This window comes from Schistocerca piceifrons, chromosome X (genome assembly GCF_021461385.2).
Source record: "Schistocerca piceifrons isolate TAMUIC-IGC-003096 chromosome X, iqSchPice1.1, whole genome shotgun sequence".
Taxonomy (NCBI): Eukaryota; Metazoa; Arthropoda; class Insecta; order Orthoptera; family Acrididae; genus Schistocerca; species Schistocerca piceifrons.
The window spans coordinates 265195736-265213735 of record NC_060149.1 but is presented as its reverse complement, the minus strand read 5'-3'; the positions used below and the strand labels follow the sequence as shown (position 1 = coordinate 265213735).

Sequence of the window (18000 nt, the reverse complement as noted above, 5' to 3'; positions counted from 1 at the left end):
ATTCCGTATTGTTCATCTTCGAATGTAGCAGCATTTCAATGTACTACGAAAATCCGACTGGCAAGACTGTTTGGGATGTTTGTCAATATGGCCAACTCTACGTTCTGAATTCTTTCCTACCTGATTGCTAATAGGAACTTTTATGAATTGTGAATCACATGCAGTATTCTCTTCACCATAAGAATAATATGAATATAAACATTTTGCCATGTATTCTTTCGTGTTTGCTGCTATCTCATTTAAATCCTGTCTGCCTAATAAACTACAAAACTAGAGTGAGACAACAGCAAACGCGGAAGAATATACATATCATGTCATGTTTATATTTGTATTATTCTTATGCCTAATAGTGATACAGTCACAAATGAAGCACGGTAGTTGACTAGATTTTTAAATCTAAGATGATTCTAATTTCTTTGCAGAATGTAATGTACTAAAGAGGCGTCTGCAAAGATTTTCAAATGGAGAAAATTTTTCGTTATACTCTCGTTCAGAACATCTTCTATCATACGCAGTCTGTTATTTGGTTCTTGTTGATCATTATCAAAGAAAGCAGCAGTGTAAATAACAACAAATTGCAGTCTCTTGCCATTGTTTCGCTAATGAGATGATTCCTCTCCGGCGGTAGCGTGCACAAAAGCAAGCCATGCCGCGAGCGGCAACAGGCTGTAAACACTCATTATGAGAATGCAACAAACAATGCATGACACAGTACAGTAATGCATTTTCAGCTTAGAGTGACGTAAATACCTATAACAAAGAGAACGGCACTTATCAGATCAAAGAAAAATAAGCAATCCATTCAAACCAGATGAAGCACGTGAAAAAGGAAGGGTACCCGTATAAATACGGACGGAGCCCCTGACGCATAGCAATGGCTACCTGGTAAAGCTTAACTGGCTAAGCTTACGATTCAAACCAAACTACTGTAGATGTATCGTCATTTATTCGACGTAATTGTGTCTCATATTACAATGGGCCAACTTTGTTTCAATTTGGAGGTGCGGCCTAAAACTTTTCTCTCCCCTTGAATTTCGAGTCTCAAATTTCAGGTGCGTCTTAGATTCGGGAAATTTGTTTTTCCTTGATATCGAGTCTCATTTTACAGGTGCGGCTTAGATTCGAGTAAATACGGTACTTGGTATGACAGACAGTTCATAGTGTAAAAAAAAAAAAAAAATTGCAATTGTAGCTAACACATGGAACAACCCTTCCAGAGTAAAAACAATAATAATAATAATAATTTTACTGGTTCAGTGTTACATCTCACATGAGAATGATTCTGAATATTTCACCAAGTTGACATGAGAATATCTATTGAACTTAGCTTCACAATTCAGCATGACACCAAGAAATACATAGACTTTGATTAGAGTTTCCCCACGATATTGCCAAATCTCAATTAAACTAATAGCAGGAAGCACAGCCAATTTGCCTCTTCAGTGGAAAGCCTTCCAGTCAAGTGCAGCCTGAGCTGTGCAGCCTTTCAAGATAAGGCAAGATCAGACACCATTAGAAAGAGAACCACAATACTAAAAGGATTTTGAAACACATTTAATTGCCATTTTTGGAACTACATTGGAACTCTACACCACTATTAAGAGGCTTTCATATACCAACATGAGCTAGCATGGGGTTTTTATGCAAAGTATCACAGTTTGCATCTAACTTAAGCCCTGAATTATGAAGTCTTCTGAACTATTAGGACATTTATATGAGAATTATTGAGGTGTAACAGACTGATACCTTAAAAGTGGCTTCATCTTTGGCTAAAAATAAGAACCCAGAATCCTTTGCAAACAAAGGAAAATCATTCTTGTTAAGGTCATTAATATTACACATTACCTCCAGAGATTTTAACAGCTGTGGAGAAGAAAATAATTGTAATGATTATAAGATGTTTGATTTCTGTGATAATCTAAAAATTATAAGTCACAGAACATCCCCAAATGAAAAGATAACAAAAGATTAACGAAATTACAGATACATACCATTAACTGATGAAATTAGATGTCTTTTTTAAACTGTACTGTCGAAGAATACATTTATCTTCTCAGATATACAAGTTTAAGTTTTTACTAGGATCAGGCCACTGAATTATTATTCACTTGTCGATAAATGAACAAGACATGATTTTCTTTCATTCAGTTATTTTATTAAATAAAATATTCCAATAAAAGAACTTACTGGAGCTGCATTGGTATATTTAGGCTATGCAAGAAGTTCCCTCCATACACTAACGATGTCTCGGGCGTTAAAACAGCATGGATCCAACCAGTTGGAATCAACATTGTTTCACCTTCATTCAAAACGCACCTATAGCACATGTCAACCTAAACAGAAAAATGATGATTATATTAAATTACCAAAAGCTCACATATACACTGAGTTGTGATGGTAGTGCAAGAAACTGAATATTAAATACTCATTATCAGCTGAAATACATGGAATATTTTGCACAATAACGAAAATGGATGTAGAAAATAATTACAATTCAATGTTAACTGGACCAACTCTAAGGAGAAAAGAAAGCATCTGATAGCGGAAAATAACAATTAATGTATGGACAAGTACTGATTTATTTTCCTATCAATATTATACCTCAGATCTCTTGTCACAAAGGCAAATCAGTGAGATTACTGGACAGCTTTTGATGCTGTTTCCACATTATCTCTCAGACACAAAAAACAGTATTCTCCTCCTTTTACTCTTTAGAATTACAGTCATTCTCTACATTACTTTTGGTACATGATACAGCAATTGTTTTTGTAACCTTTTTATTTACAGAGTAATTTCCTTTAGTCTGCTGGACAACTTTATCTTACCCATGGTGCTAGACTGTCACTGAAATGAGCCACTTTTTAGTAATGATCTCACTTACTCCAGTAAGTCTTTATATCATTTTACTTGATGTATTTTTAATTAGATCTCTGGGTCAGTGACAAGGTCATAAACATGTCACATTAAGTATTTCTAAAATAAAGCTCTAGACTGAATGCAGCAATGAAAATAATATATTAAACATACAGTACACGGATTTCTTAGCAATGGGCACAATGCTGGCTATGACCTATTAGTATTAAGCATCCCAACCTGCATCTAACACTAATTATTTGAGAAAACCAAGGAAACCCACATCAGGATTGTTGGGTTGGTTAACTAGTTTGAGAATCCTCTTCACAAAGCCAGTTTCTCTTACTTTGGAATACATTTTAGTTATTATTAACTAAACACAATCAAGCAGATCCAAACTAATCATTTATTACATTCTTTTATCGCAACTAAGTAGGCCTGAAGAATTCTTGCAACAAAAAGACTTTTTCAAGAGAAAAGCTTTCCACTTATTGGGTATCATACACTTTTTTTACCTACACCTAAAGGATGTGCTTATAATATAATGAACATTTTCTGTCTTCCAGTCCTGAATGGGTGCTGTGGATTCTCTTGAACATGTTCTCATTTAATCCACAAATCTCTTACGCCAGTAACTATGGCATGATGAAATTTCCTGTCAGATCGAAACTGTGTGCTGGGTGAAACCTGGTACCTTGGCTCTAGCATGCAGTGCCCTGACTGACTAAGCTATCAAGACCGGACGCCGTACCTGCCCTCACACTCCAGTTCTGTGAAGTTTGGGAACTAGGAATGAGGTACTGGCATAACTCTTGGAAGAAAGTAAGTTCACGGAAATGAGTTAGGAACAAACTGTGGGGTGGTTTATAAAATGAACATTTCACTCTGTAATGGATTGTGTGTTTTGAAATGTCCTGACTAATTATAACTGCCTGTACAGTCATGTCAGTGAAAGAATCCCAGCTATTTAAACTGAGACCATCATGAAGTTCAAGCCTTGCTGGATTACTTTTGAGCTAAAAATAGTCTTCATGCCTTAACTCAGTTTCCCCAAAATATTACTTCACGTGATGCCAAAGAATGCATGTAGGCAAAGTAAACAAACTTGATTTTGTCTGTAGATGCTGACTGGGTTGCATTTTATCGGTACAGATAACTGCTACATTCAGTTCTGCAGGTCATTAGTATGTACCTTTCATGAGAGCTTACCCTTGAGACTCATCTGCAAAAATCTGGCATCTTCTGTTTCATGGATAGTGCCACCATGGGAGAAGCAGCAGAGTCTCAAGGATAAGCTCTCATAAAGGTGTATTATTCATGGCCTGCAGAACTGAATGTAGCAGTTATGTCTACCAGTAAAATGCAGCCCACCGTCAGCATCTACAGACACAATCAAGTTTGTTTACTTTCCTACATTCATTCTTTGGTGTCACATGAAGTAATATTTTGGGGAAACTGAGTTAAGGCATGAAGACTATTTTTAGCTCAAACCAGAATATATGAAGCTGTTATAACAAGTGGGATGCAATTAGGAAGCTGTGGATATCTTTCCTTTGCAAAATTTAGTTCGCTTTTCTAACAATGTTTTACTGTTTTTGCTAAATCCCCAAATCATTATTTTTGAAAATACCTTATATGCAGTGTTGCCGTGTACAGTAGTGAAATGGCTCAATAATTTTCATTATTTTTCCTTTCAAAAAAGATTAATGTGAATGAATAGTCCTGACTCCTCTGGTACTTGGGTCCAACTTTCATTTAGCAGTTCCAAAAAATCAACTTTGTATTTCAAGAGATGCTTATTTAACTCACTGTGTATTTATTCCTTTATTTCTTGGCAATTTTTTGTTGTCCATCTAATGCACTGTTTATTGTGGCTCTTTAATCTCCATCTCCTATTTGTTGTTCACTTTCTTCTAATAGGTCCAGTGTACTGTCATTTTCTTCTTTATCTATGAATCTGTACCATAAACTGGTCCTTCACCTATACTTGTGACATCTGTTTCTGCATTGTCTTTCTTTGTTTTGTTCAAATGTTTATCCATGTTTATTCTTGTCCCCAAATGTAAGTTGTCTTCCATTAAAGTTATTAACCTATCCAAGCTTTCTTGCTTGCCTTTCCCTTTTAGCTTTAACTTCTTTTCACAATGTTTTAAATTCTTCATTGTTGTTTTCATTTGCAATTTATAAACGTTTTCTGTAATGTCTGGTTCTTGCCTTTGATGAAGTTAGTTACTTGTTCATCCCCAAATCTTCAGTTTTCTTTAATTTACTTTGTACGTAACATCCAAGGGATTCAAAAGCTGCCTTTTCTGGAAGTCTTTCCATATCCTCTCCCTCTTTGTGGTTTATGCATGTTCTCTCAGTCAATATGATACTCATCAAAGGGTGTCCTGCACTATTAACAACCAATCTCGCTGTGTCCTATTTCCTGAAAGACTTGAGACACTTTTCCCTATAAGAGTTTGTTTGGTTTAACTCTCATGGACTGATAAATGACAGGTCACTATACTCCTGAAAGGGGTAGCACAGTCAAAGGTAGGTGTAAAAAGACGTTTGAAAACTGTGAAGTTAGAAGTAGGAAGCATGACCATTTATGAGTCTAATATCAAGCACAGAAAGAACGAAAATGAAACACAAACCAGCAGCCAAGGAAGAGAGGGTCACCCAAGATACTGTAGTTGACACAAAGTTCTGTGTGTGGTGAAGTTGACACCTAGATGATAACCACACTACTGGCCATTACAACTGCTACACCAAGAAGAAATGCAGATGATAAACGGGTATTCATTGGACAAATATATTAGACTAGAACTAACATGTGATTACATTTTCATGCAATTTGGGTGCATAGATCCTGAGAAATCAGTACCCAGAACAACCACCTCTGGCCGTAATAACGGCCTTGATATGCCTGGGCATTGAGTCAAACAAGAGCTTGGATGGTGTGCACAGGTACAGCTGCCCATGCAGCTTCAACATGATACCACAGTTCATCACGAGCAGTGACTGGCGTATTGTGACGAGCCAGTTGCTCGGCCACCATTGACCAGACGTTTTCAATTGGTGAGAGATCTGGAGAATATGCTGGTCAGGGCGGCAGTTGAACATTTTCTATATCCAGAAAGGCCCGTACAGGACCTGCAACATGCAGTCATGCATTAGCCTGCTGAAATGTAGGGTTTCGCAGGGATCAAATGAAGGGTAGAGTCACGGGTCATAACACATCTGAAATGTAACGTCCACTGTTCAAAGTGCCGTCAATGCGAACAAGAGGTGACCGAGACGTGTAACCAATGGCACCCCATACCATCACGACGGGTGATACGGCAGTATGGCGATGACAAATACATGGTTCCAACATGCATTCACCGCGATGTCGCCAAACACAGATACGACCATCATCATGCTGTAAACAGAACCTGGATTCATCTGAAAAAATGACGTTTTGCCATTCGTGCACCCAGGTTCGTTGTTGAGTACACCATCGCAGGCGCTCCTGTCTGTGATGCAGCATCAAGGTTAACCGTAGCCATGGTCTCCGAGCTGATAGTCCATGCTGCTGCAAACGTCGTCGAACTGTTCGTGCAGATGGTTGTTGTCTTGCAAACGTCCCCATCTGTTGACTCAGGGATCGAGACGTGGCTGCACGATCTGTTATAGCCATGCGGATAAGATGCCTGTCGTCTCGACTGCTAGTGATACGAGGCCATTGGGATCCAGCATGGCATTCCGTATTACCCTCCTGAACCCACCAATTCTATATTCTGCTAACAGTCATTGGATCTCGACCAATGAGAGCAGCAATGTTGCCATACGATAAACCGCAATCACGATAGGCTACAATCAGACCTTTATCAAAGTCGGAAACGTAATGGTACGCATTTCTCCTCCTTACATGAGGCATCACAACAATGTTTCACCAGGCAACGCCGGTCAACTGCCGTTTGCGTATGAGAAATCGGTTGGAAACTTTCCTCAAGTCAGCACGTTGTAGGTGTCGCCACCAGCACCAACCTTGTGTGAATGCTCTGAAAAGCTAATCATTTGCATATCACAGCATCTTCTTCCTGTCAGTTAAATTTTGCATCTGTAGCACGTCATCTTCGTGGTGTAGCAATTTTAATGCCCAGTAGTGTATTATGTTGCAAAGCTTTCTGTGTAATGTAACTGTTTTCAGTAACAGTCACTTGCTAATTGGCAGTGATATCAACAGTTTATTTCTCCTTACTACTGCTGGCTTTCCCATGACCTCATTCCTTCCCTTTAGACAGATAAAGGAAACTCTAGTTCCACAAGTTAGTGTCTTATGAGTATTTGCGTAAGTCTGTGGTGCCGCTTGGTAAATAAAATTATTTCCTGCCCCTTTTTGACAAAATACATTTTTGGACTATTCTTCCAACTGAGATTAGTATGGTTCTGAACACACACAACATCTGTGTGACACGGTAACGGTCAAGAACACTGCTCACTCCTTTTTTGCAATGGGCATGTATTACAACCCACAATGTTCAATCTAATGGTGGTACACACATATCCCCACTAGGCAATACCAGGAGAGAAAAACAATTGATGAAACTCTATCAGTTATAAAAAAATGGTAGACAATAAAAAGGACTGCAACACAGAACCATACAGTTAATGTGACAAGTAACAACAATACTTCATCAGTGTATCAAGCAACACGTTTATTTCACTGTGACTACTAAATGTTTCTATTACACAATTGTTTATGAAAACAGAAAAGGAAATATTTGCATGAAGTGGCAATACAAGTATGCCAAGTGTTATGTGACGGTCACAATGTAGTAGCTTGTGTTTGTGATTTTCAGGAGTTTGCAAAGGATAGTTCAGGCAGAATGTAAATAATTTTGGATTACATGAGAAGACATATGAAGTCACTGACACACACACACACACACACACACACACACACACACACACACACACAAACTGTGCAGCTATATTGTGTCTGTTGAACAACACTGAAACTGCAGTTTGGCAGCCAGACTAGGGTGAGGGTTTGTGTCACATGGAATGGGTACAGAGGGGGGAAAATGTGTCAGGAAGCAGAAGCAGGAGGCAGGGGGGCAGGGGGGGGAGGGGGGGGGGGGAAGAAGGGGGAATAGTAGCTGACAATTCAGAGGGAAGCAACAAGTGTGTAGAGTGTAGGGTAAGAAATGTGGGGGAGAGAGGCAACAGGTGGCTGGGATAGGAACACGACACACAGACACCAGAGCTGGTGAGTTTGTGTAATGCACAAGGACAATGATTTGGAAGAGTGGATTAAATGGGGGTGCCAGAACAGAGGAATGGCAGACTGCTGAGTAAAGGGTGTGAGAACAGCAGATTAGCAGAGATCGAGACCAGGATTATTGCGGGAATGAAAGACATGTTGCAACAATAACTCCTATCTACATAGTTCAGAAAAGGTGGTGCTGAGGGTAAGCATTTAGATGGCAAGGTTTGTGAAGCAGCCATTGAACTTTATCATGTTATGCCACTGGGTGGCCAACTTCATTCTTGGTCACAGTTGGGTGGTGACTGATGGACAGCTGGTTGGTGGTCATGCCATGTAAAATGCTGAGCAGAAATTGCAGCAGAGCTGTCCTCTGATGGAACAGGATAAGTTTATGACGAGACTAGAGTAGGATGTACTGGGTGGGTGAAATGGGCGGGTCTTCAACGGGGTTGGGCTCCTGTGGCAACGGGTTGGGAGTGGAATTGGCATGGTGATGGACCAGGATGTTGTGTAGGTTGGGTGGGCAGTGGAACATCACTTTAAGAGGATAGGAAAGGTTATGGGTACACCAAGCTGTTACTGAACACTACTACTCCTATGTCCTTCTGACTCCAAACCCTCTACCTCATTTCTTATACATTCAAGCAATTATATCCTCACACACAACTACTTTTCCTTTGAGGGGATGGCATATAGACAAACCTGTGGCAGACCCATGGCCACTAACATGGTGCCATCAATGCCAATCTGCTTAAGGGTCATCTAGAGGATACCTACCTAGCCTCCCTCCCAAAACACCAAACCCATTGTCTGGATCATTTTATTGATATCTTCATGATCTGGATTCAGGGCCAAGACATCCTATTCTCATTCCTCCACAGCCTCACTACCTTTCCTCACATCTGCTTCACCTGGTACTGCTACTTAGCCCAACATGCGACCTTCCTGTACAATGACCTCCACCTCCCTGATAGCTCCATTCATACATCTGTCCACATCAAGTCAAGTAACATCAACAATAGCAGCATTTTGACACTTGTCATCCCTTCCACACCAAAAAATAACTTGACTACCCGTGGATGGCATATCTGCAGTGATTAGAATTCTCTTGCCCAGTATGCTGGAGGTCTCACAAAGGCAGTCACAGACAGATACATATAGCACACTAACAGAGGAAGCAGCTACTCTGGTAGCAGAGTACTTGTGGAGTGGAGTTGACATAGTAGTTTTCAGGCTAAGCGATAGTTTGAAGTCCTATGACACACTCACCAGCTGAAAAACAGAGAGTGCAATCACATCATGTACAAAGCAGTAAAAACACTTTAGATCTCACGATTTTAGCATCTGTAACAAAGAATCTGAATTTACTGCCTTCCACGAAAATTGTAACACTCAAATTATACTTGGAACTGAGAGCTGGATGACACCAGAAGTGTATCATGGTCGAAGCTGACTCACAATGAAGTTTTCTGGACATGAATAACTAGCCTAAGTGAATTCAAATTAATCATCAGATGATTTAACTGACATCTCAATTCTGATATAATTATTGTAGAATCATTCAAAGAAAGTCTATACCCAGTAGTGCAGAAGAACCCTGATTATGAAATGTTAGTTGGAGTAAATTTTAACCTACCAAATATAGACTGAGATGCCTATGGATTCATCGCAGGAGGCATAGACAGTCTTGCAAAATTGTTCTCAACACTTTCTCCAAGAACTGTTTAACTATTTTAACAACCCGTGCACAATGGAACTATTTTCAGTCTTGTAGCCACAAAAAGACCTAATGTTACAGACAGTGACAATACACAGGGGGAACATTAACAAAACTGACTAACTGCAGGAACAGATTCCTGACTGGAAATAGAGGAAAAAGGTTAACATGAACATGGGTTTGGAACTGCATCATTGCCATGGTAGATGGCACTGACAAATGACAGTTCCTCTGACCATGTACCATGTGTTCCTTGGGTGTTGCAGGCTGTCCAGTTGACATAATGTACTATAAGTAGCAGAACAGTCCAGTATTCATGATGGAAACAAGCCAAGATGGTTGTGTATGGCCAAGCACATGAAAATGGTCGAAAGGCAGCACAGCTATATCAAAGGAAAAACAACAGTATATATGGTTCCATACAAGCCTTTATTTCTCTTCTCTAGTCTTTGCAGTCCTTGCACAAGATGTGCGACGGTGACAATAGAATTGTCCTGCAGTCTCTTACAAATGAGAGTTCTACAAATTTTTTCAATAGAGCTATGCAAAAAGAATGTCTTCTTCCCTTCAGAAAGTTCTGTTTGGGCTCACAGAGCATTTTCATAATACTCACGTGTGGATCAAACCTAATGGTAACAAATCCAGCAGCATGCATCTGAATTGCTTTTATGCCTTCCTTTAATGTGACCTTTTGAGGATCGCAAACACTAGGGCAGTATTCAAGAAAGGATCTCCTTTGTAGATGAGCTACACTTCCTTAGAATTATCCCAATAAACTGAAATTTTTAGCATTTGCCTTCCCTAAAACCAACCTCACGTGTTCGTTGCATGTCACATCACATTCCAGTGTTACATCTAGATATTTGATTAATGTGACTGTGCCAAGCAACACACAACTAATACTGTATTTAAACATCACAGGAGCTTTTTTTCCTACTCATCTGCATCAGCTTAAATTTTTGCACATTTAGAGCAAGCTGTCATTAATCAAAACACACAAAAATTGTGTCAAAGTCATCCTGTGTCCAACAGTCACTCAACATTGACACTTTCCCTTACCCTACAGCATTATCAGCAAACGGTCATAGACTGCTGCACACCTTATGCAACAGATCGTTTGGGTGTCATTCAGAACAAGAGCAGCAGTCCCGTCACACGTTTTTGGGGCACTCCTGATGACCTCTTTGTTTTTGTTGCACATTTGCCATCCAGCACACCAATTTATTGGGTTCTGTTAGATAAAATATCTTCAAGCCAGTCACATACGCGAGAACCCTTTTCTGTATGCTCAAATGTTTGTTTACAGTATGCAATGCAGCACTGTGTCAGATGCATTCCAGATATCTAGGAATACGGAATCTGCTTGTTGCCCTTCATTCATGGTTCACAGGATGTTGTGCGAGAAAGGGGCTAGCAGAGTTTCACAGCAACTATGCTTTCTTGCGTGAGTGTGCTTTCTAAATCCTTTCTGATATTTGGACAGAAGCTTTTCTCTCTCAGGGAAATTTATTATATTGGAACTTAGGATATACTAAAGAATTCCGCAGCAAACTGTTGTAAATGGTACTGATCTTTAATTCTGTGGATTTATTTTCTGACCCTTCTTACCTTCCCTTTTTTCCTGTCACTTCGGACTTCACACTGGGCAAGAGATTCACGCGAAATCAAGCTAAGTAAGAGGCCAATGACAAAGAGTACTCACTATAGAAATGAGTTGGAACTCCATCTGGATCTGGCAGCTTATTTGTTTTCAACTCTTTCCATTGCTTGTCAGTGTCAGGGATGTCTATTTCTACGTCCTTATTATGGGAGTTTATCTGATGCTCTAACAATTGTACGACACCAGCCACATCACACATTTCCAATCTTTATGGGTGTTTGTGTGATCATGGATCTTTTCAGACAGCTGAACATGGAGGGAGGTGGTGGACTGTGCATACCCCAGATTTGGAGGATCTGGTTCTACATGATTTTGAGATGAAACCTAGTACAAGTCCTACACAACTGGCCCACCAACATGGCGCAAGTCAAAGTACGATTACGTGTATCCTGCATGACAGCCGTCACTATACCTATCACCTACAATCCCACGGAGGCCACTTTGAACATCTGTTGTGGCGTGGATGCAATGCAGCTCTATACTGCGTTCCAGGACGATGGTGCATGCACACCGTCCATTTCCAGGCACATGTTAATAGGAATTTTTTTCCTCCATTTCCAATCAGGAATCCGACCCTACAGGTTGTCAGTTTTATTAGCATTCACCTTGTGGACACAAGGATTAGTGATCACTATGTCATCATGACCATAATGGTTATTAAAATTAATGAACCCATCAAGAAGGATAGAAGAGTTTTTATAATGGAAACAGCAGATAAGCAGTTGTTAGCATTCTACTTTAACAAGGAATGGACATCAATCAGCTCAAATATGATGGACATAGGGAAATGATGGTGGCAGGGGTAAAACACAGGGAGTGAAAGGCTATTTACAATTTGTACAGAAACCAGATGGCAGTTATACGAGTCGAGGGGCATGAAAGGGAAGCAGTGGTTGGGAAGGGAGTGAGAGAGGGTTGTAGCCTATCCCTCATGCTATTCAATCTGCACATTGAGCAAGCAGTAAAGGAAACAAAAGAAAATCCGTGGAGAAGACATAAAAACTTTGAGGTTCGCCAATGACATTGTAATTCTGTCAGAGATGGCAAAGGACCTGGAAGAGCAGCTGAACGGAATGGACAGTGTCTTGAATGGAGAATATAAGATGAACATCAACAAAAGCACAACAAGGATAATGGACTGTAGTCGATTAAATCAGGTGATGCTGTGGAAATTAGATTAGGGAATGAGACACTTAAAAGTAGTAAATGAGTTTTGCTATTTGGGGAGCAAAATAACTGATGATAGTCGAAGTAGAGAGGATATAAAATGTAGACTGGCAATGGCAAGAAAAGCGTTTCTGAAGAAGAGAAATTTGTTGACATCGAGTATAAATTTAAGTGTCAGGAAGTCTTTTCTGAAAGTATTTGTATGGAGTGTAGCCACATATGGAAGTAAAACGTGGGTGATGAATAGTTCAGAGGAGAAGAGAATAGAAGCTTTCGAAATCTGGTGCTACAGAAGAATGCTGAAGATTAGATGGGTAGATCACATAACTAATGAGAAGGTATTGAATAGATTTGGAGAGAAGAGAAATTTGTGGCGCGTCTTGACTAGAAGAAGGGATCGATTGGTAGGGCATATTCTGAGGCATCAAGGGATCACCAGTTTAGTATTGGAGGGCAGCATGGAGGGTAAAAATCGTAGAGGGAGAGCAAGAAATAAATACACTAAACACATTCAGAATGATGTAGGTTGCAATAAGTACTGGGAGATGAAGAAGCTTGCACAGGATAGAGTAGCATGGAGAGCTGCATCAAACCAGTCTCTGGACTGAAGACCGCCACAACAACAACAGGGAAATGATAAAGCAAATTCAAAACTGATTGTAATTATGCTCTTTAGAAGTATATGCCAATTAAGTGGATTAAGGACTGAAAAGACCCACTGTGTTTTGATGACAAAATCTCAAAAAAAGGTGAGAAAACAATTCAAAAAATAACACAGTAATTTCAACAGGCAAAGTTTAACAGAAATTAGTACGTCTACAAAAAGATTAATGCGCGAAGCACAGAACAACTTCCACCGTCGTTTATTAGTGAAAGATCTTGCCAAGAATCCTGGTCCTACAGCAAACAGTTATGTAGGTCAAAGGCTTCTATTCAGTCTGGTATGGCAACAGAAGACAGCAAACGGAAGGCGAAGTTTTAAAGTTTCATGTTTAAAAGATCATTCATGCATGAGGATCATACAAATGTAGAATTGTTAGAGCATCAGCTAAACTCACATATTAAAGATGTAGAAATAAACATTTTTGATACTGAAAAGCAATGGAAAGAGTTGATAACAAATAAGCTGCCAGATCCAGATGGAGTTCCAATTCAGTTCTATAGTCATTACCCTTTGTCATTGGCCTCTTACTTAGCTCGATTTAGCGTGAATCTCTTGCCCAGTGCGAAGCGACAGGAAAAAAGTAAAGGCAAGAAGGGTCAGAAAACTAATCCACAGAATTATAGATCAGTATCATTTACCAACAGTTCGCTGAGGAATTCTGGAGTATGTCCTAAGTTATAATATAATATATTTCCCTGAGAGAGAAAAGCTTCTGTCCAAATATCAGAAAGGATTTACAAAGCACACTCACGCAAGAAAGCATAGTTGCTGTGGAACTCTGCTAGCCCCTTTCTTGCACAACATCCTGTGAATCATGAATGAAGGGCAACAAGCAGATATCCTAGATATCTGGAACGCATCCGACACATTGCTCCATTGCATACTGTTAACAAACATCTGAGCACACAGAACAGGTTCTCACATATGTTAGTGGCTTGAAGATATTTTATCTAACAGAACCCAATAAATTGTTGTGCTGGATGGCAAATGTGCAACAAAAACAAAGAGACCATCAGGAACGCCCCAAAAGAATGTGACAGGACCACTGCTCTTGTTCTTGATGACACCCAAATGAACTGTCGCATAAGGCGTGCATTAATCTACGACTGTTTGCTGATAATGCTGTAGGGTAAGGGAAAGTGTCATCGTTGAGTGACTATAGGAGGACACAGGATGACTTTGACACAATTTTTGTGTGTTTTGATTAATGACAGCATGCTCTAGATGGGCAAAAATTTAAGCTGATGCAGATGAGTAGGAAAAAAATCCTGTGATGTTTAAATACAGTATTAGTGGTGTGTTGCTTGGCACATTCACATTAATTAAACATATAGGTGTAACATTGGAATGTGGCATGACATGCAACGAACACGTGAGGTTGGTTTTAGGGAAGGCAAATGCTAAAAATTTCAGTTTATTGGGATAATTCTGAGGAAGTGTAGCTCATCTACAAAGGAGATCCTTTCTTGAGTACTGCCCTAGTGTTTGCGATCCTCAAAAGGTCACATTAAAGGAAGGCGTCAAAGCAATTCAGATGCATGCTGCTGGATTCGTTACTGAAAGGTTTGATCCACACGTGAGTATTATGAAAATGCCCTGTGGGCCCAAACAGAAATATCTGAAGGGAAGAAGACATTCTTTTTGCATAGCTCTATGGAAAAAGCTTGTAGAACTCTCATTTGTAAGAGACTGCAAGACAATTCTATTGCCACCATCGCACATCTTGTGCATGGTCTGCAAAGACTAGAGAAGAGAAATAAAGGCTTGTATGGAAGCATATATACTGTCTTTTTTCCTTTGCTCCATTTGTGAGTGAAACAGGAACAGGAATTACTAGCAGTGGTACATGGTACCCTTCCCAATTCATCATATGATGGCTTGCTATAGTATATACAGAGGTGGACATAAATAGGGAAACACCAAAAACACAACACGTTACCATGGCTAATACCGAGTAGAAAACCTGTTGGCACTTAAATCAGCTCCCAGTCATCTCACACTGGATAAATACAGGTTCTGTGTTGTTTTCAAGGGAATATTACACCACTATTCTCCCAAGTTCAGGTAATGACAATGGAGGTAGATAGCAAACACACATCACTCTCTTTGAAGTCGACCACAAAGGCTTAATAATACTGAGATCAGGTGACTGTGGTGGGAAGTAGAGCTGCAACAATTTATCTTAAAGCTCACAAAACCAGTCCTGGACAATGAAAGCTGTGAGAACAGGAGCCCTGATTTCTCTTCTCAGCATCACCATTGTGGAACAAACACTGTACCACAGGGTGGACCAGAAAGGCCAAAATGGTCACCTAATCCCTGGTAGTAAGGTGGCCATGCCGAGTAACCATGGACTATCATGATATGGCTGCCCAAATCATCACTGAAGCCCTGCCATGTTTCACTCTTGGGATGTAAACCCACTCAGAAGTTCAAATCTATGTAACAAGACTCATCCAACCAAATGACTTTCTTCCATTGCCCTGCTTCAGCACCATGTTTTCCTGTTATGAACATTTGCATCACTGAGTGGTTCTGGAATTCCCTGCTTACAGAATTTCTTTTGTGTTTTTTTGGTGCTGACAGGGTTAGGCCGGTATTACACTATCAAATTTCTTTGTCCAATATCTTTGTCAAAGATATTTGATAGTGTAATAGGGACTTTGTCAAATGTCGTCCAATATTTGATCAAATCTAGGGCCTCGCTGTATATTTGATCAAAGAAACCGCTTGTCTTCTGTTCACTGCAATGTGACATGTTACCACATGGAGCGCTAGCATCGCTGCAGCGTTCTGTCGTCTGTATTGTTTTTATAACCATTGCCGGTAAACACAATTGGTGTGTGCCAACAACTACAAAATTAATAGAGATGTCTGAAGCTGATGAGGCGCTTTACAACGTGAGGCACTCTGAATACAAAAATAGATTAAGAAGATTGGAGACGTAACCTGACCTGACCTGACCTAACATAACCCTCTCCAGTAGCAAGGAATCGGAGTGTTATAGTGAGCCTGTCTTCTGAAGATGTAGCAGTTCTTAAGTGAATATTGTGCTTTGCGATATGAGGATACACTTCATTGAGCACATACAGAAAGTATGCTCATCCATTCATAAGTAATTGATGTACGACTTGACGTCTTCCACTGTAAGCTCACGTAACAAGTTTTGTTGAATGCTTTTATCGTGTCGTCGTAAAACCCTTGGCTTCACCCAGATTAGATTAGTTTTTCGTTCCATAGATCCGTGCTGAGGAGATTCTCGTGGATGTGGAACATGTCGATTTTTTTAAAGCTGAAATAACAATACTAATAGTATGAATAAATACAATACATCATTTGTTTCTATTAAAAATTTCGCCAATGTAGTAGGAGTTGACCAGTAGTAAGTCTTTCAGGCTCCTTTTAAACTGATCTTTATTTCTAACTAAATTTTTTATGTTTCCTGGCAAATTATTGAATTTGAGTGTTGCTGTGTAGTGGACCCCTTTTTGAACTAAAGTAAGTGCTTTTAAGTCCTTGTGCAGATCATTTTTGTCCCTGGTATTGTATGTATGAACTGAGTTGTTTGTTGGAAAAAGAGATATATTATTTATGACAAATTTCATTAAGAAGTAAATATACTGAGTGGCAGTAGTTAGTATACCCAGTTCTTTGAAGAGGTTTCTGCAGGAGGTCCGTGAATTTACTCCACAAATAATACGTATTAAACGCTTTTGGACCTTGAAAACTTTTGTTTGACTTCAAGATTTACCCCAAAATATTATCCCATATGACATTATGGAATGAAAGTACGCAAGCTTTTTCATATTTATGTTGCCTATGTCTGCTAACACTCGAATTGCAAATACAGATTTGTTAACGCCTTTCTGCAGTTCTGTGGTGTGCTCCTCCCAACTGAATTTACTATCAAGTTGTAATCCCAGGACTTTTTTAAGACTGTCAACCTCGTATGTATGGTTCCATTTTTTCCCCCCCCACTTCTTTTCCGCATGTGCACACAATGCAATTGGAGTACGTAGAACTGCTGCGGTTAATAACAAGTTGTTGTCAGCCATCTTGAACTTTGACGAAAAATTTGATGACAGTGTAATACCCCTTGTAGCGCTACGTCAAAGATCTTTGTCAAATATATTGGACAGAATATTGGATCACATCTTTGATCAAATCTTTGACAAAGAAATTTGATAGTGTAATACCGGCCTTAGCGAGTGTGACATTCTGTTCTGCAATGTCTGCTGCTGTCATCCTCATTTTTCATCACAGTCCTCTTCAGTGACCTTCTGGCACAATCACTCAACACACTCCATGTTGTGACTTAGAAGATGATGTTTTTCTGCTTCCATGTACGCAGTATGAACCTTCAATACTGCGCCTTTTGAAACACCAAACACTTTGCAGATCTTAGTTATGGAAACACTCAAAACCAACAATTTGCCTACATTCTAATTCAGTTAGCTCCAACATAATGCACTCAAAACTACATAGAACATTGACCTCACCACAACCGACACTTGCAACACATTGAGTACACTGCACAGGTGTTGTTCGTGGTCAAATACAACAACACAACCTGCAGACTTGGCTAAAATCTGCATTTACTTTCGAGCACGCATTTCTCATGCTGCTTCCGTATTTTTGTCCAACCCCTGTAAATGTCGAAGTAGATATACTGGGGAAAAAAGGGAAGGACAAATGTTTTA

The 18000-nt window shown here is 39.6% G+C and overlaps 1 protein-coding gene across 1 annotated transcript in view; it reads right to left on the bottom strand.

Moving 5' to 3' along the window:
- LOC124722122 (lysine-specific demethylase phf2-like) overlaps positions 1–18000 on the bottom strand; it is a 173992-nt gene that overhangs the window by 86905 nt on the left and 69087 nt on the right. Inside the window, exon 8 of the mRNA XM_047247327.1 lies at positions 2188–2333. Coding sequence (XP_047103283.1) covers positions 2188–2333 — 146 coding nt within the window. The remainder of the gene's footprint in view (positions 1–2187; positions 2334–18000) is intronic.